Below are 15946 nucleotides of genomic sequence, written 5' to 3' on the forward strand. Positions count from 1 at the left end.
CCATTGAACACCCTTCAAAAACCTCAAAACCCCCAAAAACTTCCGAACCCCAACCACAAACTACTGAACACCCTTCAAAAACCTCTGAACCCCCAAAAACTTCTGAACCCCAAAAAACTTCTGAACCCCAATCACAAACCACTGAACACCCTACAAAAATCTCTGAACCCCCTACAAAACTTCTGAACTCCAACCACAAACCACTAAACACCCTTCAAAAACTTCTGAACCCTTACAAAAACCTTTGAACCCCAATCATAAATCACAGAACACCCTACAAAACCCTCTGAACTCCCTACAAAAATTTCTGACCCCCAATCACAAACCACTGAACACCCTAATAAAACCTCTTATCCCCCTACAAAAACTTCTGAACCCCAACCATAAACCACTGAACACCCTTAAAAAACTTCTGCACTTGAAGACACTGCTCAGAATGCCAAATGTTCAGAATTATAAATTATAAAGTAGAGAATGCCTTAATAAAATTAAAAATACATAGATCTAAAACAAAAATAAGTTCATAAGCAATGTATTGCATGTTCAGAATTATAATAAAAATATTCGTAATTCCAAAAATACATGTTATGTATTTACAGAAAACGTATCATACGTTCATATTTTTAACTTAAAATGTTCAAAATACTAAAATATAATCAAATGTAGAACTGTTCATAACAAAATACACAATTATCACTAAAAAAATCAAAGAATATGAAAGCTACATATTTCGAAACTCAAACCTAGCCATGGTGATTTAGATAATGAAATCTCATCGGAAAATAATCAAACCATCGTCTTAACCACCTTTTATTCGACGACGACGCCGTTTTTAGGTTCACTACTTCATTGTAAAAACTCCATTAACAAAGCTTCAAATTGAAAATTGAAGAAAACAAAATTTGAATTTAATCTATTGTAATGAAGGAATTCATTCTATGGTGATCAAAAATATGAAGGAATTCAATTAAAAGGATGATGAACGAGTTCAAGAGAAAGAAAAATAAAATAGAGAGGAAAATAGAGAAGAGAGAAAAATCAGAAATTAGGAAAGTAGAGGAGGAAGGAGAAGAGAGAGTATATTTTAATTGATGGTTCACATAAAACTATATGCACCATGGTGCATCTTATAATTTGCCGGCTTGGGCCGGTAGCCTGGCCCAAATCCATGGATCATGCTACCAGGCCTAAAATTGCATAAAACATGGCCCAAACATGCCCCAAGCCCATGGGCCTTTATGGGCAGGTTGGCCCCACCTATGTGCTTGCCCATGATAAAGCCCATAGGCCCATGAACTTTCCTCAATATATCCAAAATTTCTTGCACTCTGTAAGTTATGATATGGCTATATATCCAATGAATGATGGTTGCTTATAAAACTTTGTTATTCTTCATTTTGCTTAGTTAATAGTTAGTTTAATGTTTTTGATATTTGTATTAGGATATTTTGTTATATAATGGAGTTGGGCAGGCCCACGACCTATTTACAGCTTGTGGCCCTTTTAAGTTCTTATATGGGGCAATAAAACGAGACATGGACTGTGTCGTACTTATGTTCAAAATTACTAGGCATAGGCAAGGCCTATGGCCCAACACGAATTGTGTCAGGCAAACAAGGTGCTTGTGCTGGGTTGGGCCCGACGGGGGCAACGGACTAGCCCGGCCCAATGTCATCTTTACTGATACTAATGACTACATCAACACTTAACCTTTTAGGCAAGCACTTCTAGTTGGTAAACACTACATACTAACATTTAATCTTTAGTTAATAGCTAAAAGGTGGTCGTAAACACTAGTTTTGTCGAACAAGAATTTGAAAAGTTGGAATTCATTTAATATAAGTATATCATTCATATACTACATACTATATATGTCTGTCTAGCTTGCTTCCCCAGTAGATGAGCTTGCATGTCCCCCTCTCTTTGTAGACACATATTACTAGTACTAATCTTTACAAGGAGTTTACACAAAGGACAGGGGGTAAATAAAGAGAGGGGTCATGCAAGCCCATCTACCGGGGAAGCAACCTAGATAGGTGCTTGAAGAACCTAATCTACCTTTTTTTTTTTTTTTTTGGAAAGGTAAGATACTGGGAAAGAGATTAGGAACGTCTTCTCACGAGACCATGCCCTAATCTATCTTGTAGTAAAAAATAAGAAAACTTGCTATCCATGAACGGATCGATATCTTGGTGGGTCGGAGTAGAGTTACCCAAAGAGGCCACATAATCTGCTGCCCTATTTTCTTCATGAAAGATATGCTGGGATTTGAAGCCTGAAAAGGAATTCAAGATAGTCTTGATGTCTTCCATTAGGAGTTGAAGCTTCCACGGGCAATTATAATGACCCTGCAAAATATTAATAATAGTCAAATTATCTCCTTTAATAAAAATATGGAAAGCATTGTGATCTTTTGCTAGGAGAAGACCATCACGAAGGGCGATTGCCTCAGCAAGAAAAGTTGTGTATGAACCCAAGTTATAAGTACGATTGGCAATATGATTACCGAGGGAGTCCCTAATAACAACACCTGCTGTAGAAGTGTTTTGAGTCGCAAACCTATCAAAATTTAACTTACAGTAACCTGTTGGGGGAAGGGACCATGAGACAGTCGTTGTAGTTGCCTCTTTTTGGTTGGTATGAGGGAGATTAGTATTGGATTTTTGAAGGGAATCCAAAAAATTCCTAGCCTGCCATTCCTGGGAGAGCGAAAAAGCACGGAAGAAAATATTAGTAATAGAGGGGGTCGAGTGTTTGAAAATAGTAGCATTTCTACATTTCCAAATACTCCATAATGATATAGCAAAATTAGGGAGAAGACGAGGAGACATAACTTTCATAGAAGACAAGAGATCAAGGAGGGACGATGAAGGAGGGAGAATTCCTAACCACTTTCTAATGGAGGACGAGGACCAAAAATCAAAAGAAAAAGAACAATGAAGGAATAGGTGATCTTGAGTTTCAAGAAAGTTATTACAAATGACACAGTGAGGAGGAATATTTATATTCCGTAATGCTAAAGTTTAATTTGGCGGATAGGGAGACTATTATGAAGAAGTTGCCATAAGAAAAGTTGTATTTTAGGGGGAATATCTAATTTCCACATCCAATGAAATTCACATTTAGGAGAACTAGCAGAGTAGTTGTGACCTAACCATGTAGTAGATTTCACCATAAATTGACCATCTTTTGATAAACCCCAACAAGGTTCATCCGGCATTGCAGAGGAGGAAAGGGGGATACCTCGGATCTTTTGAACCAAATCAACTGGGAGGATAGATAGAAGCAAGGGAACATCCCAAGAGTTGTCATCTGTAATAAAGGTATCAACAGTAAGATCAAGATTGGAAATAAGGTTTGGGTCCAAATCTACTTTGAAATTTGAGGGGGGCTACCTTTTTTGAATGGTTGAGCTCTAATTTGTTGTGTTTAGACAAATTGCTATGTAATCCCTTAAGACTTTATTATACTAATCCTTCTATCCTAGAAACTGCTATTGCTACTAATATGAAAATGATAGTGTCAAGATTTCAAATGTGAAAATTATTATGAAACGAAAAGAGTACATACAAAGTACAGTATATTTTAAGTTTCTTCCAAAAACAAAAGGGGTATATTTTAGAATTTACTTTATATCGATAAGTTAGAGAACTTAATTTTATTTTTTTTAATATTTGTTAAGTAAAAATTTTTCAATTGCAGTCATTTAAAGTTTGTATTTTGCGAATTGTAGCCATTTTAAAAAAATTGCAGCCGAAAAGTACTAATAAGTTGTCATTCAATTCAATTTTTTCATCGATTTGCATGTCGAAAAATATTTCGTCAAGTTTTTAGGAGTCATTTTAGCTCTTAAGGGTCCAAATTAAGCTCGGAATTGACAAAAATTTAATGTAAGTGCCTTGTTTTCACGGCAAAAAATAGTTGTACACAAAACAATACATTTTTTGATACGCAAAACTTTTAGGTTGCAATCGACAATTTTTTCTTCCTTAATAATAATAATAATAAGGAAAAATTGACAAAAATTATCCCAACTTTTGCCCGTTCGCTCAAAATAATCCCAAATTTGGATTATACTTTGAGGGTCATTCGATCAAAATGATCCGAACTGGTCACTTAACCTGCATAACAGGTTAAGGTGACACGTGTCACTATTTAATTGTCTGAAAAAATAAAAAATAAAAAACAAAAAACACCCAACTGCCTGAACCTCCCATCCACGACCACCCTCTCCACCACCTAGCCATGACCCCCTGCCGGAACACTCATCCTGTTGTCGCCTAGAAGATTCTCCCTCATACAAGCATCAGCGACGCCCCTCCTTTGAACCAACAAACCATTTATACCGCGACCCGAAACCCCAAAAAACCCTCCCCCACTGCATTAAACCCCCAAATCGGCCCTCCCCACCCTGGGTACCCTTACAACTAGGGGTTTAGAGGGTGGGGGAGGGCCAATTTGGGGGTTTAATGCAGTGGGAGAAGGTTTTTTTTTGGGATTTTGGGTTGCCGTTAAACACATTTTGGGTGGTGGTTCATTGGGTAGGGAGTTTCGGGTTGCCGTTGAACAAGTTTCTGGGCGTCGTCGAGGTTGGGGGCGGGCGAGGTTAGGTGCTGCTGAAATGGTGGTGGTTGGCAGTTTGGGCGGGCAGAGTTGGGCTTGGGGGCTGCCGGATTGGTTGTGTCCGGCCGGTAAGGTTGAGTGAGTGTTGGTTGTGGAATTTTTTTTGATTTTTTAAAATAATTTTTTCAACCTATTATGTGCTTACACGTGTCACTTAAAACTGTAAAATAATAATAATAATAATAATAATAATAATAATAATAATAATAATAATAATAATAATAATAATAATAATAATAATAATAATAATAATAATAATAATAATAATAAAACTCTCTAACAAGTTACCGGTCACCTGGGTTCATTAAAAGCGAATGACCCCTAAAGTTCGGATTATTTAAAAATAATCCAAAATTGGGATTATTTTGAGCGAACGGGCAAAAGTTGAGATTATTTTTTTCAATTTTTCCTAATAATAATAATAATGTTTTGGTTATTTTTTTATAATAATTAAAAGGAAATTTTAGATTTTAACACCCGAAAAAAACTCGAAAATGCTTTTTAACACCCAAAAAAAAATTTATTTTAACACCAAAATGTTTTTAAGAAAATTGATTTTACCACCACTTAACAGATTCCGTCCAAGAATTCGTTAGGTGGGGTCCATGCTGTCACGCGTTTTTATACTATTGGTTTAAAGAAAAAAAATCTACAGTCTCCCAAACACCACCACCAACACCACATCCCCACCCCCACACGCACGGCTTCAACCCGCCGGCACCGTAACCCACCCCCTCCCCAACCCAGACCACCGGAACCCACCCTCCTTCACAGTCGCGACCACCGGAACTCATCCCCTTCCCTTCCCGCTTCCGTAGAACGAAACCCTAAATTCTAAAACGGACATGAAATATGCCAGTTTTGGCCGAAATCGGCCGGTTTTGGGGCTGAGTAGCTTAAACTGGTCGATTTCAGCGACTATGGCCAAAATCGTGGTCGATATTTGGGGAAGAGGGGCTGCGATATGGCAATGGTGCGGCGGATTTGGCTGCGAGAAAGGGAGTGGTTGGGTTCCGATGGGGCTGGGTTAGGTTGGGAGAGGTTCTGGTGCCAGCGATGGAGCGTGGGGCGGCAGTTAAGCTGGGTTAGGGCGGAAAACATGTCGGTGGTGGTGGCGCAGGAGTGGCTGGGTAGTTTAAGGTTTTTTTTATTTAATTTTTTTTTTGTTTTTTTTTTAATATTATTGATCACACACAAAGCGACATGTGACACTATAGACCCCACTTTACGGATTCTCAACTCGGATGGAATCTGAAAAAAAATCTAAAATCTGAAATTTCATAATAATAATAATAATATTTTACTTACTTATTTATTTAAATTTATTAATTTTTAATGGGAGATCTTTAAGCTTGTTGGCAATCTTGGCATCACAAAAGTTCTAGGAATGAATCAAAGTAATCGTGGGCACAAAAAATTGAAGTCAAATAAGGTCAAAACTCTCGTACCCAGTACTCGTAGTACTCAGAATCATTCGATTATTATCTCATAATTTACGCGATATATTATTAACAAAATTCTTAATTTTCTACTAAATCCTAAACCCTAAACCCCTAATATTTTTTATTCGAATCAGTAGATCATTCAATTATGGCATTTCCAGCAACAATTCGATTTTCCCCATTAAAATTCCCAGTTCAATTTCAACTAATTTCACCTAAATCATCTCAATCAACTCTTTTCTCAAAAACCCTTAATTTCAAGCATTTCCGAGTTAATGCTTCTACCTCGGTCAGTTCTTCTAATGTATCCGTTGCTAATAAGCCCTCTACTCTAAAAAAGGTAATTTTTTAAATGGAAATTTGTCTATTTTTCCATTGAATTTTGTAAAATTATGTCATTTATAAGGAATTCTGGGTTTATTTATTATGATAATATTGTATTTATAAGTTGTTGATCTATGGAAGTGGGTATAGAATTACTTTCTGATTTTCATTAGTTTTTTTGTTGAATTTGTTTTCAGAATGATTATTGGCCATGGAAGTTCAGTGATAAATCAATCAAAATATATTATGAGGAACATGAAAAGGAGGGTTCTCAGCCTAGTAAGAATATGCTTATGATACCCACAATTTCTGATGTTAGTACAATGGAAGAATGGAATTTGGTGGTATCAGAATTTTTGGAGCAGGATGTTGATAAAATTTTTGAGGTTACTCTTGTTGATTGGCCTGGTCTCGGGAACTCGGACCGGCCGAAATTAGATTATACTGCGGATGTCATGGAGAAGTTCCTGGCTGATCTGATTAATTCTCCTGGCAGTCCTGTGTTTAAACCAGGTGTGCTCAAATGGCTATCTCATACAGTTATGAACATTTCATATTCATAGGTTACGAGTTGATCATGTGTGTAATAAATTTTGGCTATAGAATGTATGTGTGTGTTTTTGAAGTTTGATGAGATTTGCTGCATAATATTGTTTTTGTCAAATATTATAACCATCTGTTATGTGATTTGCATTGTGCTAAATGCTGTGATAGATGGACTTGAAGTACCGAAGATATCCATATCTATGGGCTGTACTCATTATCTCTCTAAACATTTTGTGTTTATGGTCTGTTTCAAACCTTCAAAGTATCATACCCTTGTCGTAGTGTTTGTTTAGAAAACAAGTTATTTGGTAATGAAGGGTGAAGACTGATGAGCTCTTGTAACTTGTATCATTTTGTTGCCGAAGCTCCTGATTTTGCATTGTAAAATACTTTGGCTTTACAATGATGAGGTTTCTATCCATGTTGTGTACTATCCTTTTTCAGTCAGTAGTCACATCATAAATTTGTTCTGCTTTAAATATTGAAATGACTGTAAAATTATTTACTGTTTGCTGAAATATAAGTATATTAAAGTGAGGTGAGGTGAAGGGGTAAGTGTTGATTCTGTTGTAGATATAAAAAAAAAATAAAAAAAAAAAATAATCTCGTAGCTGTTACATACTTGGTGGTTGATTAGTTTACATGGAGGAATAGAAGGGGATTTAGGGGCCATTTGGTTCGCATGGGGTAATCGGAATGGAATGACCAAAGGGAAAGACAAGGAATGGAATGAAAATACCTAAAATTTGGGGTGTTTTTTGTTTTAAAAACAAAGGGAATGAGACCCACCAGTCCCACCACCACCACACCACCACACAGCCACCTGAAACATTCACTGTCCAACGTTCCCACCACCAAACCACCGCCAAACCACCACCAAACCACTCGCCGCACCTCCCTCACCCTTCGCCTCCTTTCTCCGGCCATCCCCGCCCCTCGCACTGCTCTCCCAGCCCCTCGCAAAACCTCCCTCAGCACCGAAAAAACCCTAGATCGAAATTGAACTTCATTGCTCAATCGAAATAGGGGCGGTGATGAAGGTTTTCGAGGGATGGGGGAAGTGTGACAACTCCGACGAACCTCGCCGTTATTTACGACGATAATGGCAGTGATAAATTGATTTCCACCATTGATGTTACTAAGCTTGATCGGAATCGTCGTGGAAGGTGCGGCGAGGGTCGGGGGAGGGGCTCCGTTGGTGTGGGTAGGTAGGAAGGTGGTGATGTGGTGGTGGTAGGGAATGGGAATGGAAATACCTAGAGAGGGGTGGGGAATGAACTTAGAAGAATTTGGGGGAATGGAGGGGATAAAGGGAATGGGAAAAAACGATTAACAAACAACAACAAAGGGAATCAGGGTAGTTGATTCCCTTTCCCTTTGATGAATACCCCTAACCAAACGGCCCCCTTAGGTAAATTGAGGGAAAGGAATCACAAAGGGGATTTCATTGTTATGTTTGGTTTGAATCCTATTTAGGCCATGTTTGGTAATTAGAGTTTTGACCAAAAATGAGATTATTTGACCAAGTTAGAGGTTTGACTACCAAAATCATCTAATTTAGTTGTTTGGTAAAAGAACTTATTTAAAGAGCTGATTGGGACAAATTAGCTAATTTGTAAAAAGCTAAAAAATAGAGCTTTTTCATATTAGCTAATTGAGATATGGTTGTCAAATGACAATTTTATCCTAAAAAGTTACTCTGATTTACATTCTTGCCCTCCCAATTTCTTTTCCCAGCCAATTTATGTATCTAACTGTTGTTTCTTTTTTTGTTTTTTGTTTTTTTTTTTTTTTTTTTTTTGCTTTAAAAAAAATAAATAAAACTCCATTTCTCCGTTCCTCCATGGATCTATTGAAGGATTTGAAGCCTTGGGGCTACCGTATATTTTAAGCTTCTTCCAAATCATCATCATAGTTTCATTAAAATAAGCTAATTTATGTATGATTAATGACAATAGTTTGTATCACCACTAGTTTGATGGTGGCTAGACGCCGCCGCCGACATCGTAAATTAGCTTTAGAATATTCACGTTAATTGGGTTTTTAATTTCTTAGAAGCCTGCAACCTTGAAAATTTTTTAGAATATATAATTTGTGTTTGTTACTGTGTTAACATATTTAGCAGTTTTTTATTTTTTATTTTTGTCATTTATATATATATATATATATATATATAGGAAATTCAGCGATGGATTTAGTTCAAATAATGGTTATGTTATTTACAAGTATAAATAAAATGTCAATGCCCTAAAAAAAAGTCAATGTCTAAAATTGTCATTTAATATGTTCAGCGCTATATCTAATCCGCTAATTTTACCAAACAACTTTAGACAAACAGATCAATCAGCTAGTCAAACAAGCTAATACAACTAGCTAGTCAAACTAACTAATGTAATCAGCTTCTATCAATCAGCTTCCGCTAATTACCAAACAAGGCCTTAATTCCCTTGTAAAGTTGTAAGATGCTTAATGCTTTACAAAGGAATTAAGTGGGATTCGAACCCTTTATCCCACCTCTTCCCCTCTTGTTCCTCACACCATCCATATCACCTTCATTTCAACTTCCATCTCCCCTCCCTCTCTCATTACTTCTTGTATTATTCATGGCCTTGTCTCCATGATGGTCTCCTATTTGCATTAACATCGGCACTGCGGAACCTCACATAGGAAGGATTCCTTCATCCTTTGAAGTAGACTTAAGATTCCACGCTCTGCCTTTTTGAATTAATAGTTTTTTTTTTTTTTTTTTTGCTTTCGAGAACAAGCATGCTTTTGAGAGTAACCAGTGTATCTCATGGTCAAGGTTTCTTGAAGTTTGAAGTGCCCTTATTTGGAGACAAATTTTTCATTGTAAATTTTAAACTGTGTGTGTGTGTTACAAATGGGAGAGCTGCAAAGAAATGAATATGGAGAGCTGCAAAGAAGAGAGTTGTGTGAGAAGTCAAACTGAAATGTGTATGCATGTTTTCACATCAATGCATTATGAAAAGCACTTCTAAACGTCTTCAACAGTCAATAATCGTTTCATAAACCCCTGGTCCCTGCACTCATGTCCACTTTTATAATAGGGTTCCCATGGAACATATTTTGAGTCTGATTGTTTGTCACTCGAATGTGCGACTGTATCCAACTTTTTACTTTTGTCAAGGTAACATGTATAGGTTCGAAATGTGACAAAACTATGTTCAATGCGAAGTGTCTAGACTCTAGTGGATGTGATTCATTATCATGGTATGATGTGATTGATATCAGTATACTGCCCTTTTTGCTGGTGTTACGGAAAATTTAGGATGGCTCATCTGTATCAATGATTCTTAAGCCTAATTCTGAACAATCTCTATTGTTCATGTTGTTTTTGCGCTTCTCATTTTTATTGCGAGTAAGTGGTAATACAGTAATACCTACTTTTTTGTCTTCTTAAAATGTTCTTGCTGTTATATTTGCTCATGTCCTAGACGTGTACACTTTTTCCTCAAGTACAAGAGATTTATATATCATGCATATTTTTATGTCGTTCTCTTTGCTTGAACTGCTGATAGCTGCTAAATGTATGCCTGTACTCGATTGCTTCCATCTGTTCATTTTCTTTTTTTCTTGTCCTGAAATTGATAGTATTATATCCTAGATACGGAGTATATGCTACATATATGAGCATTCCTTCATGGAAGTTTGAGCGTGCCTTGGCTTGCTTTCCATTTATCCCTCAAGAAAGTAGTGTGTTTGCTGGCTGATGACATCAGGAAATTAGTCTCTGATAACAAGGTTTCTTTTTTCTGAATTACATCTCATTGACAAACTATACTTATATTGACGTTCCCTCTATTTGTCAAAATAGATAGAACTGATATAATTTTATTTTTTTTTCACACCAGTATATATATTACAGTGGAAGATAGGCAGCCCATTCCTCTGGGATATAATAGCCATTTCATGGGCTGGATTAAGGGTAGATTACTAATCTTAGAGATGCAGCAAACTGAAGATATACTACATAAAAACCTAATGTCCTTTTAATATTTGCTAAATCTAATAGGTGAAGTCGTGCTTCTGAAGGCTCTGGATGAGCTGCAAACTATCTGTTAGGACCGTTGCCCCTGGAATACCTTATTATGAGGAACTGAGCAGACCTTGCTGAATTGCAAATCCTTCAGCTTGCAGTGCCGAGGAAGCACAAACTCTTGACCCACCAGCATCAAGCTTATGTTACACTAGTGACACTGCCATAAAACTCAATCACACCATGAATCAGTTTAAAATTGTTGCCTCTGTCCATAGGCTTTGAAGAAAATAGCCGTGCGGGGGTGGGGGGGGGGGGGGGGGGGCGGGGTAGGGTGGGTGGATTTGGGTTGTTGAATGTATGAAGTCTTAGGGTGATAATTTGGTTTTAGCTCACCACTGACTACTCTTCACCAATTTTTATTTTTTTTTATTTTTTTTTTATGACATGTTCATCACTCAGGTAGGGGTTGGGTTCTCTTGCTTGAATACATCCCTTGTGAAGCCATATAGACCCCAAATAGCAACAAATTGAAAAGCATGCATGCTACGAGATTGTCTTCTTTCTATACGTGGGAATTTTATCTTCTAAGAACAGAGGTAAATGGGAGCATTTCCTTTAGACTTTGTTGGCAATTTAACAGCATCACCAAATAAAAAGCACCAATACCTTGGCATAAATTTGAATTTGATATTTGAAGACGGCTGTGGAAAGTTGCCTTTTGCCCTTCTCTGTGAAAGAATTGTATATTCTCGTTTTCTTCTATTATGTTGGGCTGTTAGCCTTGTTAATCCTTGTGCTATGTGGGCTACATTTATTATGGCCTACTCTGGCCGACCATATTGTAACATGGGGATTGGGGCACGGATTTTAAGAAGAGGAGATAGAAAGGCATAAAGATAGGCACCCATGTGATGATGAGAGAGAAAGAGAGAAAACATGTGCAAATAGGGAATGTTGCAATATTTGTGAAACTTCCAAAAATGATAATTGTTGCAATACTTGTGGAACGGAGGAAGTATTAGTTATCTCAGTATTACATCTATATTGTTTGATATAAGCTGCTAGTTTTTTTAGTCTCTGATAGTGTGTTTTGTGTGGAATTCTTGCTGTTGTGGCTTTTCCCTACATTTTTGAAGCTAATTGCTGCTAATGTCTTGTACTACAAGCTTTCCTCTGAACTTCTTCTATTTATGCATTGAGGTTCTATTTGTTAAAGAGTACTAATTTTATCGTCATCAAAAATTTATGTGGCTACTTATATTTCTTATGCTTTTCTGGTACAAAGACAGGCAATGACTTGGTGGTTGTTGGGGGTGGACATGCTGCCACTATGACAGTCCTAGCTGCTAAGAAGGGTTTAGTGAAGCCAGCAGCCATCATAGCTGTAGCTCCAACCTGGGCTGGTCCTCTTCCAATCGTCTTCGGACGTGATACCAATATGGAATCCAGGTAATAAATACTCAATAATTCTCCGAAACATCTCACAGATTCTAAAAATGTTGTCAAATGGTCACTACAAGGATTGTAATATGACTAATATCATATATGCAGTTGACATCTACATATTTGCTGAAAGTTACATTAATATTTTTCCCCTCAGAAAAATGTCACAATTTTTAGTCTTACCTTCTCTTAAGGTGTATATCCCCTCTGTTTCTTTTGATCTTTACCTTTCTGTAGTTCTTCCTTCGTGCAAAATATTTATAGACACAATAATTTATGAATAGGGTTAGGAGAATTATTCATTTTTCAAATTTCTTAGACATTTGCATATTAGATGTAAGGTATGGTCTCTCTGACATTAAATGATCAATTTGATGCTTGAATAATCGAAGCACAAGTGGCTATCGTTATCTTTTACAATGATCATCCTAAGTTTACATGTATTTATCCTGTCGTCTGGTCGTTCCTGAATGAAGCCCACACATGGTCGGGACTCATTAGTATTAATGGCAATTTTTCATATTATCTCACTGTTCTAAGTTTCACATCATCGCCCCCCCCCCCCCCCCCCTCTTTTGGGTTTTTTTTTTTTTTTTTTTTTTGGGTGGGGGGTGTTCCGTATAAAAATTGTCTCGATTATTATGCGTTACGGAGTTTTCCTTTCTTTTGGTCTTTACTTTTCACGTGTTACATAATAGACAACTTTTTTCATGAGATAAGGGATACTAGAGGTTGGCAGTGTGAGGGTTATTCATTTACAATGTTCCTTTAGACATTTTGAGTACTAGATGTTAGGTATGGTCTCTCTTAATGTTAAATGATCAACTTGATGTTTGAAAAATCAGAGCATAAGTATCTATCAGCATTTGTTATCATTTATAATCTTAAGTATTCATGCAGTACTCTTTTAGACCCTTAGTATATGCTACATTTGACCGGGATTCATTGACAGAAATAGAGTTAATGACATAATTATCTATCACGTGAAATGATCAACTTGATGTTTGAAAAATTAGAGCATAAGTATCTATCAGCATTTGTTATCATTTATAATTATAATCTTAAGTTTTCATGCAGTGCTCTTGTAGACCCTTGGTATATCCCTCATTTGACGGGGACAATGACATAAATATATAATTGCCTATCACCATTCAATTTTTCACATCATCATCGTATAGATATTTTCTTTAGTTTTTGGGTGAATATATATGTATATGATTAAGGATAATAGGAATGTTAAGATTTTACCTTGCTTAATCTAAAAATGGTATATTGTTTGGTACAGACATACAGTATGTAACAGAAACGTGACCTTTCAATTAAAGACATGGGTATTGTATATTGTGTTACATGAAACCATAGTGCAGCTCCTGATCTTTCATGCATTGTACCATCTATTCTCTCTTCAACTCTGGACTTAGGTATGGTTTTCTTGTAAAACTGTAGGTATGGGCTTCTCAGGGGAACCTTAAGGGCCCCAGCTTTGGGTTGGATGATGTATAATGTTCTTGTCAGTAACGAAAATGCGATTCAATCCCAGTACAAGTCTCATGTTTATGCCGATCCTGCAAATGTTACCCCAGAAATTGTGCAGAGCAGATATGCCTTGACAAAGAAAGAAGGAGCTCGATATGTACCTGCTGCTTTCTTGACAGGCCTCCTAGATCCTGTCAAATCTCGAGAGGAATTTCTTGATACTTTTGCATCCATGGAGGGGATCATTCCTGTTCTAGTAGTCTCAACTTCTGGTGCTCCTAAGAGGTCAAAGGCTGAGATGGAAGCTCTCCGAGGAGCTAAAGGGGTCACTAAGTTTGTTGAAGTACCCGGTGCTCTTTTGCCTCAAGAAGAGTACCCCAAGGCTGTTGCTGAGGAAATTCAGAAATTCTTGCTAGAGATTTAAAAACCGAAGATGAACTGAAACTTAATTTTAGAGCACGGTTAAGAAGGGGTATATGTAAAATTATACTTTGTATTACTTTTTTTTCTTTTCTTTTCTTTTCCAGTTTTATATAATCAATACATTATTGTATGTACTTCGTATAAGTGTATACCAGTGTAAGAATATACAAGTACAAAGTAAGAAAAAGTAGATCGAAATGGAATTAAATCGTTTTTGATACACTAGTACTCGTATGGGTATATGTATTTTGGGTTCATTTTTCATTGGACTAATTATGAAAGACTGCCCATTATTAAAAATGTGGCTTTTGGCCTTTTGGTTTCACCCATCAATCCATCATATATTACAAATGTTTTTTTTATTTTAATTTTAACAGGAATCATATGTTTCAAATGTTATGTTTGGATTCTTCTCAAATGTTATTAATTAATGTTTTTTTTTTTTTTTTTTTTTTTTTTCAAAGCAGTGATGCCATGATTGCTGTGGTGAGATATTCCATGCACAACAGCACAAGTAGTAAACTCTAGTAGTGTTTGTAGACCTGGCAATCCTGACCCAGATCCGATGACCTGACCCATAATCTGAAATTGACCCAAAAACATTGACTCGAAAATGACCTGAAATCCGAAATTGACCTGACCCAACCCGAAAATGGAGTTGACCCGATCCTGACCTGACACCCGAACTGACCCGACCCAAAGTTGACCCAACTCGAAATTGACCCGAATAGACCCGATACCCGAAATTGACCCAAACAAACCCGATATCCAAAATGTCCTGAACTAAAATTACCTTATAATTGAACTTAAAATGTCTTGTACCAAAAATAATTCAAATTGTTCATCTTTAATCGTAGATAAGCTCATAATCTGAATTGATAGTGTTTGTTATAACAATAACAAAATATAAAACAACCCGAACATGACCCGACTAGATTTTGACCTGACCCGTATATGACCCGAACATACTTACCCGAAATTGACCCGACCCGAACTGGACCTGATTCCTGACCCGGAGTTGACCCGAAACCTGATCGGCCCGACCCGACCCATACCTGACTCGAATGTTAGTTGACCCGACCCGATCCAGACCCGACCCGAATGATCCATTTGCCAGGTCTAAGTGTTTGTTCGGTTGTGGTTAGATGATATACCATGCACAAATAGTAAACACTAGTACACTACTAGTGGTTGTTTGGTTGCAATAAAAATTCACCAGAAGTAAGAATTGCTAAGAAGCGTGATAAGATGAAATTGTTTGGTTGACAAAATCATGAGATCTTTTTCCGTTTTTCTTTTATTGCATCATAAGGACTTTTACACTATTCACTTAATCTTCTTTGACCATCATTTGTGATTTATCCATTAGAAAAATATAGTCATGTGGGAGCTAGTTAAATTCGTCTCGAAATCTATTTTTTAAATATCAATATTTTTTTTATAATTTTTATAAAAATATAATTGAAGATATTAATAGTTAAAGTAATGCATTAACAAACTTAAAATCTCTTATGGTGAAAAAAAAACAAGAATACTAGTACTAGATGATGAATACGATAGTGGAATTAATATTTATCCATTAGAAAAACATGATAATGTGGAATCTATTATTGGTGTATAGCATCATACAATAGTGGTTGAAAAAGATGATGAATACAAAAAAAGGTAC

At 36.6% G+C, this 15946-nt stretch overlaps 1 protein-coding gene across 1 annotated transcript; it reads left to right on the plus strand.

The window, feature by feature from the left end:
- The first annotated feature begins 6012 nt into the window (after nucleotides 1-6012).
- LOC145567307 (uncharacterized) lies at nucleotides 6013-14499 on the plus strand. Its single transcript, XM_081626565.1, has 4 exons — nucleotides 6013-6405; nucleotides 6587-6902; nucleotides 12225-12384; nucleotides 13825-14499. The coding sequence occupies exons 1-4, from the start codon at nucleotides 6214-6216 to the stop codon at nucleotides 14276-14278; spliced, it is 1122 nt and encodes a 373-aa protein (XP_081482691.1). The 5' UTR covers nucleotides 6013-6213; the 3' UTR covers nucleotides 14279-14499.
- The last annotated feature ends 1447 nt before the right edge of the window (nucleotides 14500-15946 follow it).

This window comes from Chenopodium album, chromosome 11 (assembly GCF_948465745.1).
Source record: "Chenopodium album chromosome 11, dcCheAlbu1.1, whole genome shotgun sequence".
NCBI lineage: Eukaryota > Viridiplantae > Streptophyta > Magnoliopsida > Caryophyllales > Amaranthaceae > Chenopodium > Chenopodium album.

What these genes read in the sequence shown, in the direction of transcription:
- LOC145567307 (XM_081626565.1), top strand. Translation starts at nt 6,214, where the DNA reads ATGGCATTTCCAGCAACAATTCGATTTTCCCCATTAAAATTCCCAGTT. An exon ending in AGCCCTCTACTCTAAAAAAG is followed by an intron (nt 6,406 to 6,586) that starts GTAATTTTTTAA and finishes ATTTGTTTTCAG; the next exon opens with AATGATTATTGGCCATGGAA. An exon ending in GATACCAATATGGAATCCAG is followed by an intron (nt 12,385 to 13,824) that starts GTAATAAATACT and finishes GTAAAACTGTAG; the next exon opens with GTATGGGCTTCTCAGGGGAA.